This window comes from Vigna unguiculata, chromosome 3 (assembly GCF_004118075.2).
Source record: "Vigna unguiculata cultivar IT97K-499-35 chromosome 3, ASM411807v1, whole genome shotgun sequence".
Taxonomy (NCBI): Eukaryota; Viridiplantae; Streptophyta; class Magnoliopsida; order Fabales; family Fabaceae; genus Vigna; species Vigna unguiculata.
Genome location: NC_040281.1, coordinates 12,605,869 through 12,624,672, shown reverse-complemented (window position 1 = coordinate 12,624,672; position 18,804 = coordinate 12,605,869). Strand labels below are relative to the sequence as shown.

The window sequence follows — 18,804 nt, the reverse complement described above, 5'->3', positions numbered from 1 at the left end:
ACCGCCTTTTTGCCATCCAAATTCAGATGAAGTCACAAGAATAATGTCAAGACGTTATAGAAGCCAAACAAGAATCCCTACAGTCCTCCCTATTGGCCTTTCTTGAGCAGGTATCATCCTTAATCCCTCCTGACTCATCTTCCACCTCCATTCTTTATATTCCCACCCCATTCCAAGCATACTACTCCTCGACCATGACAACAAACCTTTACAACATTCTCTTTCTGCCCCCACCATCACTAATTAGACCATCTAACCTTTAGTTCAATTTTTTGAAGGTCGTGAACCCCTAGTAGCCCCTGATCTCAACATGAGTTACCTGGGCCACCTCATCTCATCTTATGGAGTAGCCCCTGATTTAGACAAATTGAAGGCCATCAACGATTGGCCTACACCACGTTCACACATGGAGTTACGTGGTTTCCTCAGCCTCACCGTCTTTTATCGAAAGTTTGTTCGCCATTACGTCACACACGTCGCTCCTCTCATGGATGTATTACATGATCACAAGTTTACATAGCCCTCAACAACCCAACAAACCTTTACATAACTCAAACTACATGTCAGAATTACCTACACTACATCTTCCCAACTTTGTTGTACCATTCATAGTAGAAAGAAATGCATCAATTGTTGCCATTGGTGCCATCCTCAATCAACATGACCACCCCTTTTCCTTCTTCAACAAAAAGATGTTCCTTTATCTCTGTGTTGCATCAATGTATGTAAGGGAAATCTATGCAATCACATAATTAGTCAAGAAATGACGTCAGTACTTGTTTGGTAACCATTTCAAATTTTTCACAGATTTGAAAAACCTAAACACACTTCTTTCCTAAACCATACAAACACCAGAACAACAGAAATGGACAAGTAAACTACAAGGTTATGATTTCAAAATCTTATACAAACCTGAGAAATAAAATATTATTGCAGATGCACTATCTCGCCAAGAGGCCCTAACCCTTTCACTACTATTGGCCATATCCTCTCCCGTTCCAAACCTCCTTCAAGAACTCCAACACTTCTATTCCACCTGTGAAGGAAAAGCCCTCATTTTATCATGCACCAAAGACCATCAATTTCTTAGTCTCTTCTCAATACGACAGGGAATCTTATTTCTCGAAATCACATATTCCTTCCAGCCACACAAGATTTCTGACAGCGCATCTTCTATGAACTCCACGCATCACCTACGATAGGTCACTCAAGATTGAAACCCACCTTTTCTAGAGTTGCAACTTCGTTTTACTGTCCTGGATGGACTTAGGATGTCAAAACCTTCATTCAACAATGCTCCATTTGCCAAAGCAATAAATACCTGTTACACAAACCACAAGGATTAATTCAACCTCTACCCGCTCTTGCTCAAGTTTGGGAAGATCTCTCCATGGACTTTATCACACACTTACCAACATCAATAGGCAACACTATTATTTGGGTTATATGTGATCGCTTAACAAAGTATGGACATTTCATTGCCTTGCCTACAAGTTTCACAACCCCAAATCTGGCCTAGGGGTTCTCCATTGAGATTTGTCGCCTTCTTGGAATTCCCAAGTCCATCGTCTCTGATCGAGACCCACTCTTTATCAGCATATTCTGGCACACCCTGTTTAAAGCACAAGGAACAACTCTAGTTCAGTTCCTCATATCACCCCAAAATCGACAATCAAACAAAAGTGTTGAATAGAGGCTTACAAGCTTACCTGAGATGCTTCACCGACGAGCACCTGCATAACTGGTACCAATACTTGCACCTGGTAGAACTGTGATACAACACATCTTACCACTCCGCCATTGGCACCTCACCCTTCCAAGCACTATATGGCTGACCTCCACCCACCACCCTCGACATGCTATATACACTGCACGATGGCACCACAATTTCAGACCTTCTGCATCAACATACTCTTGTCCTTCACAACCTCAAAACAACCTCCATTAGACTCGCCAACATGTCCGATCAAGCTAACCTCCACCGCATTGATAGAAGTTTCGAAGTCCATGAATGGGTTTGGCTCTGCCACCAACCTTACCGTCAACACTCGGTCCATCGCCGACCTTGCACCAAACTCGCATCCCACTACTCAAGTCCCTACCAAATCATCTGTCGGATAAGCATGGTCGCATAAGAGCTTCGCCTACCCCTTAGCTCACACGTTCACCTGGTGTTTCATGTTTCGATGCTAATACCTTTTAGAGGGAATCGTCCTTATGAAACCATAATCTCAAGTTCCAAGTTCTAAAAACCTCCCCTTTAACTCACGCGTATCTAACAGTTTAGATGTGCAACCCAATTTCCCATCTATAACTTTAACTCCACCGCCCACACCTTCCAATGAAAACGTGCCACCTTAACCCCATCCAGTTGTCCCACACTTTACAAGCTCACTTAACCCCCTCGAGCCCCTCCATTCTACAACTCTCTAGAACATTCAAAACCCATACGCATCCCACCCTAGCCCAATATCTACTTTCCCACCTTCCACATTAATTCCACCTCCCACACTCTCCAATGAACACATGCCACCTCAACCCACTCTAACGATCCCACAATTTAATAACTCACCTAACCCCCTTAAGCCATTCAACCCCACAACCATACAAAACATTAACCAACCCCGCACACCAAACCCTAGCCTAATACCAACTTCCCCTATGACAACCACTTTAGCCCAAATTCCCTCCATTCCCCCACTTTGAAGACAAGGTGCAATCTTCAAGGGTAGGCAATGATACAACACAACCCAATATCACCACAAGGCCCACAAAAGAGCACAAGAAACCACATTGGATGAAGGATTTCGTTTAATTTTAGTTCAAGTGACTACGTTCAATTCTATTAGTTATGGTTTGAAAGTTCAAAATAACAAACAAATAGTTTTGTAATCCAGAACAAACCTGACCCATTGCAACCTTATTTAGGGTTGTTTTTGTTATGAATGAAGGGAGAAAATGTTTTCACTAGTTATTCTCTCCGTTTTATCTTATGTCTTAGTATTAGTTGTAACCTAATAGCGCATTTCATTAATTTGATTCTCAATGGCTTTATTGTTCAATTCTGAGAACTGTTATTAAATATTGCACAGACACTCATTTTATAAATGGATCGTGGTTAAAATTAAAATAAAATTGAAATTAATATGCATTAATTTCCATGTTGCTACAGGGAGTTTCTTCATGTACCTCCATATTTTCTTTTCTTTTTCTGCACCTCAATAAGAAAATCGAAAAGACAATTTTACCTTCATTTGATCTCCTTTCTTCTCCATGCGAAATGTGTGTTGCATGATTGTATTGTGTTTTTCTACACTTGATTGGGTGGACATCATGGATGGTGACAATATTGATTTTAATCATTCTTTTTTTTATTACTATTATTATCATTACTAATTATTATTACATGAAACATCATGATGAATATTATGAAAATGTTTTAGTAATTTGTAACTCTTTCCATGTCCACGTGAATAGAAAAAAATAGTTGTATTGGGTCTACCATTTTCGTGAGAAGTATGAATATCTCGAGTCCTATGTCACCGATAAAATCCTATAATGGTCTTATTCAATCTACATCACTTGAAATTTGGTCATAATTAATGTCAGAGGTTCTTACATGACCATAGTTATCTAAACCATACTAAGGACTCAATAGAATACCTACAAAGATGACTTCAAAAGTTTTGGTTCATCACAACAAAACAATGCAATTTTCAGGCAATATAACAAGTCATATAAGGCTAATAATAAAAGTACACTAACTTGATTAAACATTTGAATAATTGTTATATAAAGCCTAATAGGGATGTTGTTAAGGTATTGGAAAGGATGTGAGGATGACTCAATGTCATGCATTTGAAAATTGTTAAATTCAACCAAGAAAAAAAAGCTTGATGCACTTGTTGAGATGATCATAATTGATTAAATCCCCTTTAGATTTGTGGAGAAATGAAAAGTTCATGAGGCCTATACAAGAAGCTCAACCTTTTTCTAAAATCTCCTTTCGTGAAAGATATTGCTTACTTGTATTTAATGATGAAAAGATGAAGTTAAACTCTTTGTTATCTAGAAACAAACATATGGTTTCACTTACAATTGATACTTGAAAATTCAAAATTTATGTGTGACAACTCATGATAGTGCATTGTTACATAAGTAAATATTAGTTTTATTTGATTGCTAATCATGAAGTTGAAACGAGTATTTGACTTCTATTTACTTGACTTATTCACTTCCTTAAAAGTTTTGAATTAATTTTTATAAACATTGTTTTTATTTTTAATTTGGTTTATATTTAAAAATTATAACTTTTTTTTCAAAATCTTGGCCTAACCTAATCCAACCCAATCTTATTTATCTTTTTATGAGTTTAAAGAGTTTTCTCAAATTTTATCCAACCAAGCTGACAAATACCCTTAATTTATTTATGTAAAATTAATATTTAACTATGAAACTTATCATATAAAACTAGTCAATTGCAATCTTATATATTATACACCTTGCAATGTCATAATATCAACTATTCCCTAAAATACCAAAGAAAATATATATATTCTAAATCACTAAACAACTTTGATAAAAAAAATTTGAGTTTGAAACATCTTTCAAGATTTTTATCATATTGTTCAATATATCAATTAAACTTATATAATAAATTTACAATGTTTAGAGTTTTAATTAAAAATACAATTGAAGAAAAATTAAATTCTCCTCACTTACACGATTTAAATAATAAAAATGATAAAGAATTTAACATGTGATCTCTCTTACATTTTGGCTAATCAATACACAACATTTTTATTGTATCATAACACACCAGATGAACGTGTCAATGATCTCACGAATTTGGCATCAAGAACTTTAAAATTTTGTTCTTTAGTATAATTCGGTTTTTGTACACCTCCTCCTTTTGTTATATTGAATGAAGCTCCATTTTCAAAAATATCCCTTATTGAATGAAAGTTCCATGTACCTCCACTTTTATCACTACTCTTTCTCCATGTTACCTACACATAATAAATAATTAGCATAACACTTAATAAAATCTTTATATATATATATATATATATATATATATATATATATATATATATATATATATATATAAGTGATTGGTAATATGGATATGAAATATTTCACATAAAATTTTTAAAATCTATTACCTCCTTATTTCCTATCATTGGTGCTACAAAGAGGTTAGCTTCACTTTTGAGACTAGGTTCCATGCTTCCACCAATGGCATATTGAAGCCATCCTTGATAAAAATTGTTGGCTACATGTGCATATCCATGACGAATCCTGAAAGGTTAATTGTTTGTTAATAAGAGTAAATATAATTGCTTATTACTTTGTGTATTTTTAACTACCTAGTATAACAATGCTAATTTACCTTGGCATGCGTTGATTGCAATTAGGTCCAAAATGATTGTACACCACTGTAACCTTCATATTCTTGTCTCTCACATATCCATCATCATGTCCAAGAAGCATAACCTTATCTTGATTTTTGAACCAATTATTAGAGATAGTCACATCAGTAGAACCTCGTGTTACATCAAGCAAACCATCTTGACAATCATAAAGTGTATTATGGTCAATCCAAATCCTTGAAGCTGTAATCAATCTTATTGCATCCCCATCTACATGGCCTAAAGGAATCACCTTTCCTTCAGGCCCCATTACGATCCCAGGGGCTTGAGGTTTACAATGATGAATTCGAATGCCATGGATAATTATGTTAGTGGCCTATAATCAAATAAGCAAAGTTGCATACATATTGTTAAATCATGAAAATAATTTTCTTAACGTTTATTATTCTTAAAAGCTTAGTTTGTAACAAGTATTAATTACCTTAAATATCATTAAGCATGCATTATTAGCGATATGGACGTTAACACCTCGACCATCAATGGTGGTAAAACTACTGATGAGAAGGGGTTTCTCTAGTTTAATTTGCATGTCTTTTTGGAATGTGATCCACACTTTACCTTGAATAATAGAAGTTCCATACCTCAAGGTGTTGGGCTTGGGATTTATAGGATCATCACTAGCGTCGGTAACTTTATAATGAATAAGGTCATTACCAATGTTGTTTATCATCTTGCCCGCATAACCCACAGAACATGTGGCTAATTGATATCGGTGCATCCTCCATTCAGAATTTTTTCTCCAACATCGATCAATAACATTCATTTTCAAACCATTTATCTTTGATTGCTTTGCAAAAGTAAGTTTTGAAAGGAAAAAGAAAATCAAAAGAGCCAAAAACAAGTATTGAAGTTTAAGAAATGCCATATCGAAGAATACTTGTTCTTAAGCAAATTGAAGATAAGATAGATAGGAAAAAAAAAGAGAATGGTGGTTTTATAGTATTTTTTATTTTTGTATGAAGTTGTGGTGTAAGAAAATGATTATATATAAGCAAAACATGTTATTAGAGTTAGTTTAAGTTGTTTTTTCAAGCTATAATAAAGGGGTGTTCCATACCAAAGAAGCTATGCATAGAAATAAGTGAATAGAAATGTTTAAGAAGTTTTAAATCTTAACGTCTTACCTAAATATATGCATTAACTAGAGAAGCCAAATTACAAAATTTTAATAATATTGCTTTCCATGGATGAAATTTAATTTAAAATTTTTTAAACTCTAATTTAAATTTAATACCACGTTTTACGGTACGTAATGTCAATATCATAAATGGATATCGTGATGAACATTAACTACTTGTTTAATGTCACAATCGAAATTGGGATGGGATGCGATAGCAAATTGAGAAGGAAAAAAAAAATCAAAAGTCGAGGTTTTGGATTTGTCACCGTAGTTTATTTTGAAAAATTATGGAAAAACCATAAAAATAAGATGTGGTTTGCGAAATAGAATCTTGGGTCCAAAAGTCGATTTTGCGTATGGAAATATATTATCACTCTAGATGCCCATTCAAAGATTATACCTTTAATTAAATATGCAAAAAAAATGTGGTTTTATCTAATTTGTTTTTCCTAAAAAAAGAAGATTATGTGAAATAAACAAAATACTTTTTAAAATTTGAGTCTGATAAAGATTGATCTTGTTCCTACGTTATTTACATAATTCTAAATGAAAAACTATTTGGAAAATGATTTTCAATTTCTTTTATAGAGAACTCACAAGGACTAACCTTGCTTCTACATATTTTCATTCAGAATGAAAAATCAAATGTTATGTAGTTCTCAAAAGGAACAAAGTTTGAGTGTTGATTTTTTAGTTTTTGATTTTTTTTTTTTTGTATTTTAGAATTATTAGGAAAAAAGAAATGTATCAAGTACTCATTTTTATTTTAGAGATATTAGATAAGGCAAATGATCATACAAATACCAAAGAAAAAATGCAAAAAAAAAATTTAATTAATATTTTAAGAAAATAATCAAATACTAGACGATGTTGATAACAATGTAAAGATGTCCAAAATTTATTTTAAAGCATATAAAACTAATTCTATTTGGTTAAAACGAATTTGGATTTTTAGATTTCAACAAATAAAAACATACAAAAAGTTGCTAATGCCAAAGAGACTTTGTCAGGGGGCCAAAATTAAAACTTTTGCATATATTTTTAAAAGGAAAATTATTTTTTAACAAAGTTTTATTGACAAACTTTTTTTAGTGCACACGTGACGACACGTTAATGGATAAAAAAAATGTTTGATGTAATTTGAAAAGAGAAGAAAAAGGTTTGGTATGTGTTTAAAATTAAAATTTGTCGAACTTTATCAAAAAAAAGTTTATCAAAGTATCCAAGTCCTTTTTAAGAAAACTATTTCTTCTTGCACCCCCATATTTTCTTCTTGTACCCCAATAACACAAAGTAAATGACCTAAATATCCTTAATTCAAAAATCATTAAAATTAAAAATGCAAATATGAAAGTGTCCTTGCCCTTTGTGTTTGACATAGTCGTCACACTTCCATAAGCTTATGCACTTCCATACATAATTTGCACATCTCTATTATCGGAAGCAACATTCCATTGTCAGAAGGCTGCAACAACTTGCATATGTTTTAAGTTATGTGTGCATCAAGTCTTTGATGTTGTCAATGTGGTCTTTAGGTGTGTTTTAGGTTAGTCTTAGCATTGGTTTTTGTTTGAATGCATGTTTGCATGAGTGTTGAATGCCTAGGTTCAAAGGTTGAGAGAAAAAACATAGAAATTATAACTACTGCAGCTTTGACGCTCAGTCTTTCCCTATACCGCTCAACCCCAGCGAGAAAAAATGACTATTGTAGCTTCAACGCTTAGCCTTGATTTCTGGCACTCAACCTCAGCGAGAAAAAAATGACCACTACAGCTTCAACGCTTAGCCTTGATTTCTTGCGCTTAGCCTCGGTGAGAAAAATACACCTCTACAACTTCAGCACTCAGTGCCAAATTTGGGTGCATAGTGTTTTTGGCCCATCAACTCCAGCATTGCTTGCCAGTCGAAGGAGGGGGACCTGCTGCACCACCATCACCACCACCACTCAATCCTAGCTAGCAACCAGCTCCCCCTCCCCCTGAAGCATGGTAGATGATGTAGTGCAGATGCAATCCTTGGACCTCAAGCTAAATGCCCTCCACCGGCTGGGAGTGGTAGACACGAAGATGATCTGAGATGTGTCTTTAGCCATGCTTGAGCTACATCTTTTATCTTCTGAGGAAGTCGAGGCTAGAGTAGCATGGCCTAGGGACCAAGCCAACCCTTCTAGAGGAGGAGAAATGGCTTCCTCTACTACAGATGCTGATGATGATGAGGAGTCTGATAAAGAGAAGGAGCCCGGTAATGATGAAGAGGAGGGGTCCGATGATGATTCCTCCGCCAAGAGCGAGGATAGCGTCTCATGAGATGCACATGTTGCTGATAGATGACTCTCTTTTGCAGGACTTGTTTTGTTAATAGTCCTGATTTTCAATTATGCTTTTAGATTTCAATTTAAATTTCAGTTTTAACTTTCATTTGATAGTTGTTGAATTCTGTAGCTTGGTTGGTGAAGTAATCTTTTGCGATGACTTGGTACTTTTATGATCATCTTTTGTGCTTGTTATGAAATGATGTTGAATTTGCTTGTAAGCATGAGCTTGTGGTTGTTCTCATTTTGATGTAGTGATGCTTGATTTTAATTGTGATCAATGATTTTGGCAATTGTTGACAATTGTGGAACCTAAAGTACCCTGTGAGAGGTTGTGCCCCAGATTTGATTTGTGTGAATGCTATCACTATGGACTCATAATTGATTTTGCTTGAGTTCATTTGCTAATCATTTACTTGCATGCTACAAATGATCAAGGCCATCTTTCTTTTTCCTGTTATATAATTGAGCCAATGTTTTTCAAGTAGATTTCTTGTACAAACCCTTCGAGTCTTTGAGCCTTAAAGACAAAATGTGTTATTCCTTAAACCTTGAGCATAGTGAAGATTTTGACTACCTTACTTTGAGCAAATAATTGTTAGTCATGAATATGATTCAAGTATGGGAAATTATTGCTGATAGAAAGGAACATGAGAAAATTTGTAAAGTTTTTGGTTCAATTAAACAAAATTACTACAAAGAATAAAAATTGGTGCAAGCAAGTTGAAAATTGATTTTATTTATGCAATAGAGAAAGAAGAAAAATACTTTCTTGATTTGATTATCGCTTCTTAATAGCTGTGCTTTTTAACATGACCAATGAAGTATAATGTGTACCCTTGCTATATCGATCATCATACTATATCAATTGCTGCTTCCTACATCCCTACAATTACTTACTGCACCCCTTATACGCAAAGAATAAGACTAAACTACACTCCAGCACTGCATCGTATCACTAATGTCACTACTACCTCCTGTGTCACTGCTTTCATGATTTATGAAACACATTTCACGTGAAATGTTTCAAAAAATTTATTTCGAAAGGTATTTTAGAAAGTTTGTTTCAGAATTGTGTTTTTGAAAAAACAAAATTCAAAATACATTGTTTTAAACTTTGGGAAGTTTATTTCGAAATATGTAATTCAGAAATCAACTTTTACAATGTCATTTTGATAATTTGGACGAGTGCCCAACGAAATTGTGAAGGTGCAGGAAGTAAAAGTTATATCTAAGTAGTTTTAGCTTCTACTCTACTTGTCCAATTGTTAAAACTATGCATAATAACGAGTTTAAAAATTGAAAAAAAAAATGTATTAGAAGTAAGTATAACTCTAATACTTACCATGCTTACCTACTAATCTTTTCTTAATTCATCATTTGAGTTTGTTCTTTATTTTAATAATATAAAAACTAAAATTCGAACACATTATTTATATTTTTAAATAAAAAATGAGTTGTGTAGTTATCAGATTAAAAACTGAAAGTCCTGGAGACAATACTCTGTTTTTTTAATTTCTTAAAACTAAATATACTATCACGTCTTCAAGGTAAAAGATTCATTTGCCCTCTTCATGCACAGATCTATCCGAAAGTAATTGCATCCAATTCATCCATTACAAAGTTAAAAATAAATTAGGTCAAATCAATTCATTCAATTTTATGGATAGTTAATGTTCCATTTATTATTTTTAAAAATTCAATAGATCCCCATATGAATATTTTAAGATTAAAATTAAACATACTTAAGTTGTTCAAAAATATATTTTTTTTTAAATTTGTTTGACAAAATTTATTTTTATTTTTAAAAAAGTGTTTAGTTTTTTTTTAATTTATTATTTTTATGACTGAATTTTGCGTTCATCCGTAAAAGAATTTATTAATGGAGGGATTGTATTATATTTTTATTAAATGGATGGTTCTGAATTAGATTTTTCATAAAAAAGAGTAATAGATCAAAATGGATTAAGAAATTTTTGGTTCCATCTATTATCATCCAAAATAATAAAAATTCATTCCCATCCCCATCCCCAAACCCAACGGGTATACAACTTTTGACCCATCCCCATCCCCACCGGGTAACGGGTATTTTCTTATACCCATACCCATACCCATTTTTTTATTGTTCCATATATCAATTAAATATTTTTTATAAAAAAAATTTAAAAATCACACAAACGGAATCATGATACTATCAAAATATTCAATATTAAAATAACATACTCTTTTTGATTTTCATGATGTCAAATATTAAGAAAAATATTATAATAGTATACATCTCAAATTAAAGTATCAAATAACAACTAAATAAAATTCAAATAATTATATAAAAGCTAAAAAATTACACATTACTAAAATTTTATAATAACCAAAATATTTATTAATTTTACAAATGATCAGTGGTTTCATTTGCATTCGATCCACCTACACATAGAAAAAAAATGAAAAATTAGATATGATATAATAATTGAAATTGAAAATTTTAATTACTAGAATATAATGTACCTTCTTCATCAGATTCATTTTCACTCATGAGAACATCTTTTCCTTTTAATTTTTTAACACCTACAAACACCAAATGTAGAATATTAGATGAGAATTCACAAAAAATACTAACAAAAAATATTAATAAATTTGAGTAACTTACCTAGATGGTTTGAGTTCCATATCCAACTTCTTGTACACATCAAAGCCTCTATAGTAATATGATGAAGTCGACTACGGTGAGAAGTTAATATCTGACCACCAGTACTAAAAGCAGATTCAGAAGCTACAATTGTTATTGGAATAGCTAAAACATCCCTTGCAATTGCTTGAAGGGTTGGAAACTTTAACCCATTTGTTTTCCACCATGATAGGATATCAAATTCTTGTGTAACCGGCAAATTATCTTCTTCCAAGTAATAATCCAACTCTGTTTTCATAACTGTAGTTCTAGATTTTTTCTTTTTTGCCATAAACTCTAAAAATTCATTCGCATCATTATCAACATCCTTTCCCAACTCCAATGATGTAGCTCTATAAGAAGAAGTTTCATTCTTTTTTGATTGATATTCCAAAACCAAATCATAGCACATTTGACGAATCCTACTAAGTTTCAGATCAAAATCATTACCATACAATTTATAAAAATAATATTCTAACATGTCCATCTTGTACCTTGGATCTAAAACTGAAGCAATTGCCAATATGTTATATAACAAAAAACAAAGAGAATGAAAAATATGTTATATATATATATATATATATATATATATATTATATTATATTATATTATATATTATATTACTATGTATATATATATTATATGTGTGGATATCTTATGTTTATATATATATATATATAATTATTTATATATATTATATTATATTATTATTACTATGTATATATATTATATGTGTGGATATCTTATGTTTATATATATATATATATATATATATATATATATATATATATATTTATAGATATATATTTATTTTAAGTATATATTATATTATATTATATAATAATATAAATATAATAATATATATTATATTATTATGTATATATATTATATGTATATGCGTAGATATTTTATGCTTTTATATATATATATATATATATATATATATATATATATATATATATATATATATATATATATATATATATATATATATATTTCTTTTAAATTTTTATAAATTTGTAATGTTATAAATTTGTTTATAAAAGATCTCACTAGTTAAATGATTAATTTGTTTTATACGTATATATTATATATATTATATTATATTATTATATATATATATATTATATGTATATTATATTATATTATATTACATTACATGTATATGTGTAAATATATATATATATATATATATATATATAAGTATATTTTATTTATATGTATATATACTATATTATATTATATTATATTATATTATATTATATTTTATGTATAAATATATTATTTATTTATATATATTTTTTAGATTATTTAATAAATTATAAATAGTTTAGTAATTTAAGCGGGAACGGGTATTTGGGCGGGTATATATATATCCCCATCCCCATCCCCATCCCCAGTTGAAAATTTCGGGTATTACCCATACCCATACCCATACCCAGTCAAAGCGGGGATTCTCCGTCAAAACGGGGACGGGTTCGGGTGATACCCACGGGCACGGGTTTATTTGCCATCTCTAGTTATAACAAGGAAGTAAAATAATGCCAAATAATTAAAAACCAGGTTAAACGTAGTTTTCATAGGAAATAATTGTGTAAATTTTTGCACTTTTTTTTTTAATATCAGTGATTTCATATACATAAAAAAAAAAAAAATTCTTAAATCTTTGCCATACCAAGCTCTGGAGGGGGAGTGAATGTAAAACGTGAATTGCAAGCTGATAACAAATAATTTAATTAGAAAATTTTATAATATTCTTTCTACTCCTTTATACGAAAAAAAGAAATAGAACAACTTTTAATACGTATTAAATTAATTACTAGTTATCTTTTATGTTAATTTATTACGAATATATTAATGAAATGCTTACTCATTTTCTTATGCAAGTGAGTGTATTATTAGTCTATGAAGTTGAGAGCATCTGGTTCTTACCGCTATCATAGTGAGAATAAGCATCAGAACCATATCTTTCTTTGAAGACGCAAATTTGATAGACAATTCTTAACACATTTTCTGATTTTCCTTAACAACTCACTGCTGTGGGGTTCTTCTACGTCGCATAAATAAGCATCTTTCAACCTTTTTCCAACACTGGGATTAGATTCTATGTTTGTTTCTCTTTCTCAAAAGAGAAAGTAAACGAATGCACGCTTCTGGGGCCCTTCATTGTCAATTATGCAGAACACAATTTTCAAATTTCAACATAGAAAAAAAGTTTACTTAACGTCTTGGTAAGTGCATGAACATATATGGTGAGAGCTGAAGTATATGAGTCTGCATCATAAAACTACAGTTAATGATGGAAGCTGCATCTAAATGCAGAAGGTACAGAAAGGGTGTATCTATGAATGGGTCCAAAAATATCTCTAGTTCTCAGTCAAATGAGGAAGCAAAGGTTACTTGTAGATGTTTCAAAGAAGAGTGTCACTGCTTATTGCGCTCGAGAACAAACTCACACTTTGGCAATTCAACTTTGGGACCGCACAGTTCAAAGAAAGAATGTGGAATATGCTGTCCAGTGAAAAAATTTGGATCCAAATTGTTGAAACTTGGTAATCTAGGAGGTTCAAACAAAAATGAAAATTTGCTTAGTGGGTCATTATCTCATTCAGTGGCCTCTTCCTCAGCGTTTTCTAGCACTAGCAGGTATAATAAACGAGCGGTTCTCTGTGGAATTTCTTACAGAAGGAAATTCAGACTCAGAGGAATCATCAATGATATTAGTAACATGAAGGAACTGCTGATCAAGAATTTTGACTTTCCAAATGAGTGCATACGAATCCTCACAGGTATCTCTAGAAATTTGTTATCTGTTTCTGTTCATTTGATGGATCAGTCACTTAGTCCGTTCACAAAGTAAGTCTGAAAGCACGTAAATACAGTAATTTGATACTTTACAATTTAGATCGAAAGTGATGTTAATGTTTATATAGATCTAGTACCTATTTTGAGTAACATGTGCAAAACTCCAATTGTTGTGCCAAAAAATCTTCTTATTTGAAAACTGAATGATGAATATTGCAGAAGATGAACAAAATGGCAATTTGATACCAACGAAACACAACATAATGGAGTCTTTAAGGTGGCTTGTGAAGGACTGTGAAGCAGGAGACTCATTAGTGTTTTACTTCTCGGGACACGGTTCTCAGCAGCCAGATTTCAAAGAAGATGAAATTGATGGGTTTGATGAGACTCTTTGCCCTGTTGACTATTTGATAGAAGGAATGATCATTGACAATGAAATCAACTCCACCATAGTTTGGCCACTAAAGAAAGGTGTCACACTTCATGCCATTGTTGATGCATGTCATAGCGGCACAATTCTTGATCTTCTCTTTGTTTATAATCAAGAAAGGTAAGTGCCATTTTCCTAGTTTTGTTGGAATTTCATATCCAGTAAAGATAAAACAATTTCATAGTATATAAATGAGCGCAAATCTCATCTATAAGTCGGTTTTGTGGGATTAAGTTAGGTTTTTATTCTGAATGAATGTTCTACTTACATGAAAAAAAATTGAATTTTGATTGTAGTGGCATTTGGGAGGATAACAAGCCCCCTTCAAAAGAACCTATAAGAAAACATTCGAGTGGTGGATTGGCGATTTGTCTGAGTGCTTGTGAAGATAATCAGACAGCTTGTGATAGCTCTGTAAGAACGAATAATGTTTTGGATTTTTGTTTTTGGCAATGAAATGTAGTTTGATTTGTTTATAGTTGTTGACGTGATGGTGTGGGTTTTGAGGAACCTACGTAGGTTTTTGGTGGAAAGGGAATGAATGGTGTTCTGACTTATCTTTTCACAAAAGCAATAAGAGAATACCCTGGAATAACTTATGGGGGTCTCCTACAAAATATGCATCAAGAGATTAAGAAGATTAGCCGAAGTAAATGCAATAACCGCATATTGCCACATATCTTCAATCGTAAAATTGCACAGGTTTGGATTTCACCACCATTCATTCTGCCTTCAAATTCTATCTCATGTTTGTTTCCTAATTCTTAGATAAATAATATATATATATATATATATATATATATATATATATATATATATATATATAACAAAAAATTAATCGTAGTATTATTAAAAAAATTAATTTCGTTAATTTTATATAAATTACTGAAAATTAAGGTAGTTAAATATACTTTTTTGTCTATAATATATGTCATGTCACATATGTTTATTAAAAAAAGAGTAACTATATCTAAGAGAGTCTTTTATATCTTTATTTTGTAAATTTAAAATCTTTAATAATTACTTAAAGTTAATTAATTATTAATGTTAATTTTTTAATAAATATATAATACTTATAAAGGTCATACATATATTCAATTATGTTAATTCTATACTAAACTTAAACAAACTAAAATAACTAAAATTGTTATAATAATATTTTATTTTTTTATTGTAGTAAAACTGAAATATGTTATTTATCATAATTTTCTTAAATTTGAAAATTTTCGATTGTGAATATTAATTATTATAGTAGTTTAAAAAAACTTACAGATTTAAGGTAGATTAATGAAAATCATTTTATTTTAAATTTGATGAATTAGATAATTAAATGGTATAAATAAGAACGAAGGATGAATATCCTTTTTCTAATGTTTTCTTTGCTTTTCAGCTAATATATTAGGCTTGAGTAGACTATCTGAGTCCGGTTTGTGTAATTTTGATTGGAGCTGATCTTTCAATAAATGAAACTCTTATATAAAATTAGTCAAATAAATGAAGAGATATACTAAAATCATACTCCTAAGATATTTTAAATTTTGTCATAAACTATAGTATTTTACGAGTCACATTCCTTATATAAATAGCATGATTAGTGATTTTATGATTACTAATAAATTTTACTAAATATATAGTTTTTTATTTTCTTGATTGATGAAAGTGAATACATGTTGCAGGATCCTCTTCTATCATCATCAGAGAAATTTGATGTTTCTACGACAATGTTGTCCTTGTGAGATTAGTTAACTTGAATATTTGTTTTGAATAACTTGAAGCTTAGCAACAATTAATGGTTGTGGTATTGAGGAAAATCAACATTTTACTTTCAGTAATTGTAGTGACCTATTGTAATCAACTCACTACTAAGAATTCTCATATTACATGAAAATTTTCTTACAAATTTGTTGAAAAAATTTGTAAGAAAAGACTTTTTCCTGCCATTTTTCTAAGAATTTTAATTAGCGGATAATTTCTTCGTGGGTAATTATTTCCTACAAAATTATAAAATTCGCAAGTATTTCCTACAAAATTTGTTGCGAAAAGTGTTTTAGACAAAATATTTTGCAAAAGAAATTGGCAGCAATTTCTTGCAATTTTTTTTCATAACAAAATTTATAAGTATTTCCTACAAAAAAAAATTCAAAACAAAATTGGCAGGAAATATGATTTTTTTTAGTAGTAATTTTGGATTATTTTATAAATTAAATATCAATGGTATATGTTCTGAAACATTTTAGTAGCATACCAATTTTTTCCATTCATTACGTCAAAACTGTTACCATAATTTGAGATATCACATGATTTTGAATTTTAAGAAGACAATTTATTTCTATAAAATATTGAATGTATTATTGTAAATATAAATACTTTGGATAGAAAATTTTAAAGGATTTGAAGTTTTAAGAATTTAGAAGAAGTAATTTTTTAAAATTAGATAAATTTAAATTTTACATTAAAAAGATTTAAAATTTTGTGCTCCATCTTCTCTTTAAATCATATATTTTTTTTAAATTTTTTTCTATTCAACTTTAATTAAGATTTTGTAGACTCAATTCCGATTGAAATATTTTTGTCTTAACATCGAGTTATTTCGTGATATCAATGATAATATTTCTTTTTTAAATTAAAGTTAATTGTATATTTTTTTATTCTTGCAGTTTTATTTTTTTATACAAATATATCATTTTTCAACCAACATTAATTAGGGTAATTTTGTCAATATAGATGATTTTTGTTGTCTAGATAATATGATTTTTTTTTTCAATTAACATCATTTATTAATTTTAAATAATACTATTAAGATTGTTTTCAATCGATATATATTAAGAAGTCAAACATCATAAATTTCATAAAATTTCGACAGTATTTCGTATTGGTCTATAATATACACGAAATGAAAGTGATCAGTCATGATCACAATCAAGTATGCATGGAACAACACAAATTAGCCTCAATCGGACACATTGTAGCAAATTATAAAAAATAATTTTTTCAAACTGCCCAATCGGACAATTCAAGATTTAATATAAACGACTAAAAATTTAATCATTTGTACTAAATCTCAAACGGGAACTAAGTTTCGCTCCGTGTATACTATAAGTATAATAAATCTACATATATAAAATAACACTGTAACAATAATATTCAAAAATCAAATGCAATTAGAATTATTTAAACATCCATATATCTAATAAGAAATATAATTTTATTTCATAATTTTACAAATATTATTATAAAATTTTAAATAAAAAAAATAGGCCAAAAAAATTAACAAAAAAAATAGTCTAACATTAAAACTATAATGGCAATTATAAAAATTACAAGCAATTATATACATACAACGAACAATTATATACATACAATGAAAAACTAACCTCTTCTAATTGAAAGACGAACTTTGAGAGGGAGTCTAGGGTCTCCGCACACTACTGGCCAAATGGGGACGAAGAATAAGTGGGATGAAGAATAAGTGGGACAAATCTCAAAACGCTGCAAATGGGGATGAAAACGCAAAATAATCGATTCAAAACGCGTAAAATCAATCCATAATTGAATTCCAACAAGTTTGATGGTGAAAAATGTTCGAAACTCACCTGGAGGAGGTCAGAAATGAGGTCTCGACGGGAAATGCTCGCGAAAACAGTGAACAACTTAGGTTTTCTGCGTCTCGCACAAAGATAAGCAAAACTTAACGTCGGTGGTGCGGGGTCAGATGTTGAACATCTAGGATGAGGGGGTCCGACGTCCTTTTTTGAATGACGTCGAAGTTTTTTTAAGTAGACGTTAAGTGACGTCTGACCTAGTGCGGGCAGACGTTAAAAAAGTCACGTTATTTACAAAAATGTCACTGATCATTTTTAACTTTAGACTTTTTTTTAGGCAGACATTATAGGGATGACGTTATAACGTTTTTTTGTGTTAGTGTTAATTGATATCATCTAGAATTTTTAGTTTATGTCAACGAAATTACTATTAGGTTAATATGAGTTAGAGTTTGTTAATAAAAAAAATATAAATATATAATTTTCTATTTGACAATGT

General features: G+C 30.7%; 2 protein-coding genes across 3 annotated transcripts; one reads left to right on the top strand and one right to left on the bottom strand.

The window, feature by feature from the left end:
• Positions 1-4,808: 4,808 nt before the first annotated feature.
• LOC114175032 (pectate lyase 1-like) lies at positions 4,809-6,297 on the bottom strand. Its single transcript, XM_028059790.1, has 4 exons — positions 5,854-6,297; positions 5,393-5,748; positions 5,166-5,301; positions 4,809-5,009 (listed from the first exon to the last, which is right to left on the bottom strand). Exons 1-4 carry the CDS (start codon positions 6,295-6,297, stop codon positions 4,809-4,811), a joined length of 1,137 nt encoding a protein of 378 aa, XP_027915591.1.
• Positions 6,298-13,675: 7,378 nt separating this feature from the next.
• On the top strand, positions 13,676-16,574 carry LOC114177481 (metacaspase-1-like). Of its 2 annotated transcripts, XM_028062850.1 has the most exons (5): positions 13,682-14,317; positions 14,553-14,883; positions 15,060-15,177; positions 15,283-15,465; positions 16,440-16,574. In XM_028062850.1, exons 1-5 carry the CDS (start codon positions 13,825-13,827, stop codon positions 16,497-16,499), a joined length of 1,185 nt encoding a protein of 394 aa, XP_027918651.1. In that variant the 5' UTR covers positions 13,682-13,824; the 3' UTR covers positions 16,500-16,574. The 2 variants fall into 2 exon arrangements, with proteins under 2 accessions (XP_027918652.1, XP_027918651.1); XM_028062851.1 differs by lacking the exon at positions 16,440-16,574 and having other exon boundaries at positions 13,676-14,317; positions 15,243-15,465.
• The last annotated feature ends 2,230 nt before the right edge of the window (positions 16,575-18,804 follow it).

Coding starts and splice junctions, on each gene's coding strand:
- LOC114177481 (XM_028062850.1), top strand. CDS start 13,825: ATGATGGAAGCTGCATCTAAATGCAGAAGGTACAGAAAGGGTGTATCT. Junction 14,318..14,552: donor GTGCATACGAATCCTCACAG/GTATCTCTAGAA, acceptor TGAATATTGCAG/AAGATGAACAAAATGGCAAT. Junction 15,178..15,282: donor AGACAGCTTGTGATAGCTCT/GTAAGAACGAAT, acceptor GAACCTACGTAG/GTTTTTGGTGGAAAGGGAAT.
- LOC114175032 (XM_028059790.1), bottom strand. CDS start 6,297: ATGGCATTTCTTAAACTTCAATACTTGTTTTTGGCTCTTTTGATTTTC. Junction 5,749..5,853: donor CATGCTTAATGATATTTAAG/GTAATTAATACT, acceptor ATTTGATTATAG/GCCACTAACATAATTATCCA. Junction 5,010..5,165: donor CAATGATAGGAAATAAGGAG/GTAATAGATTTT, acceptor TATTATGTGTAG/GTAACATGGAGAAAGAGTAG.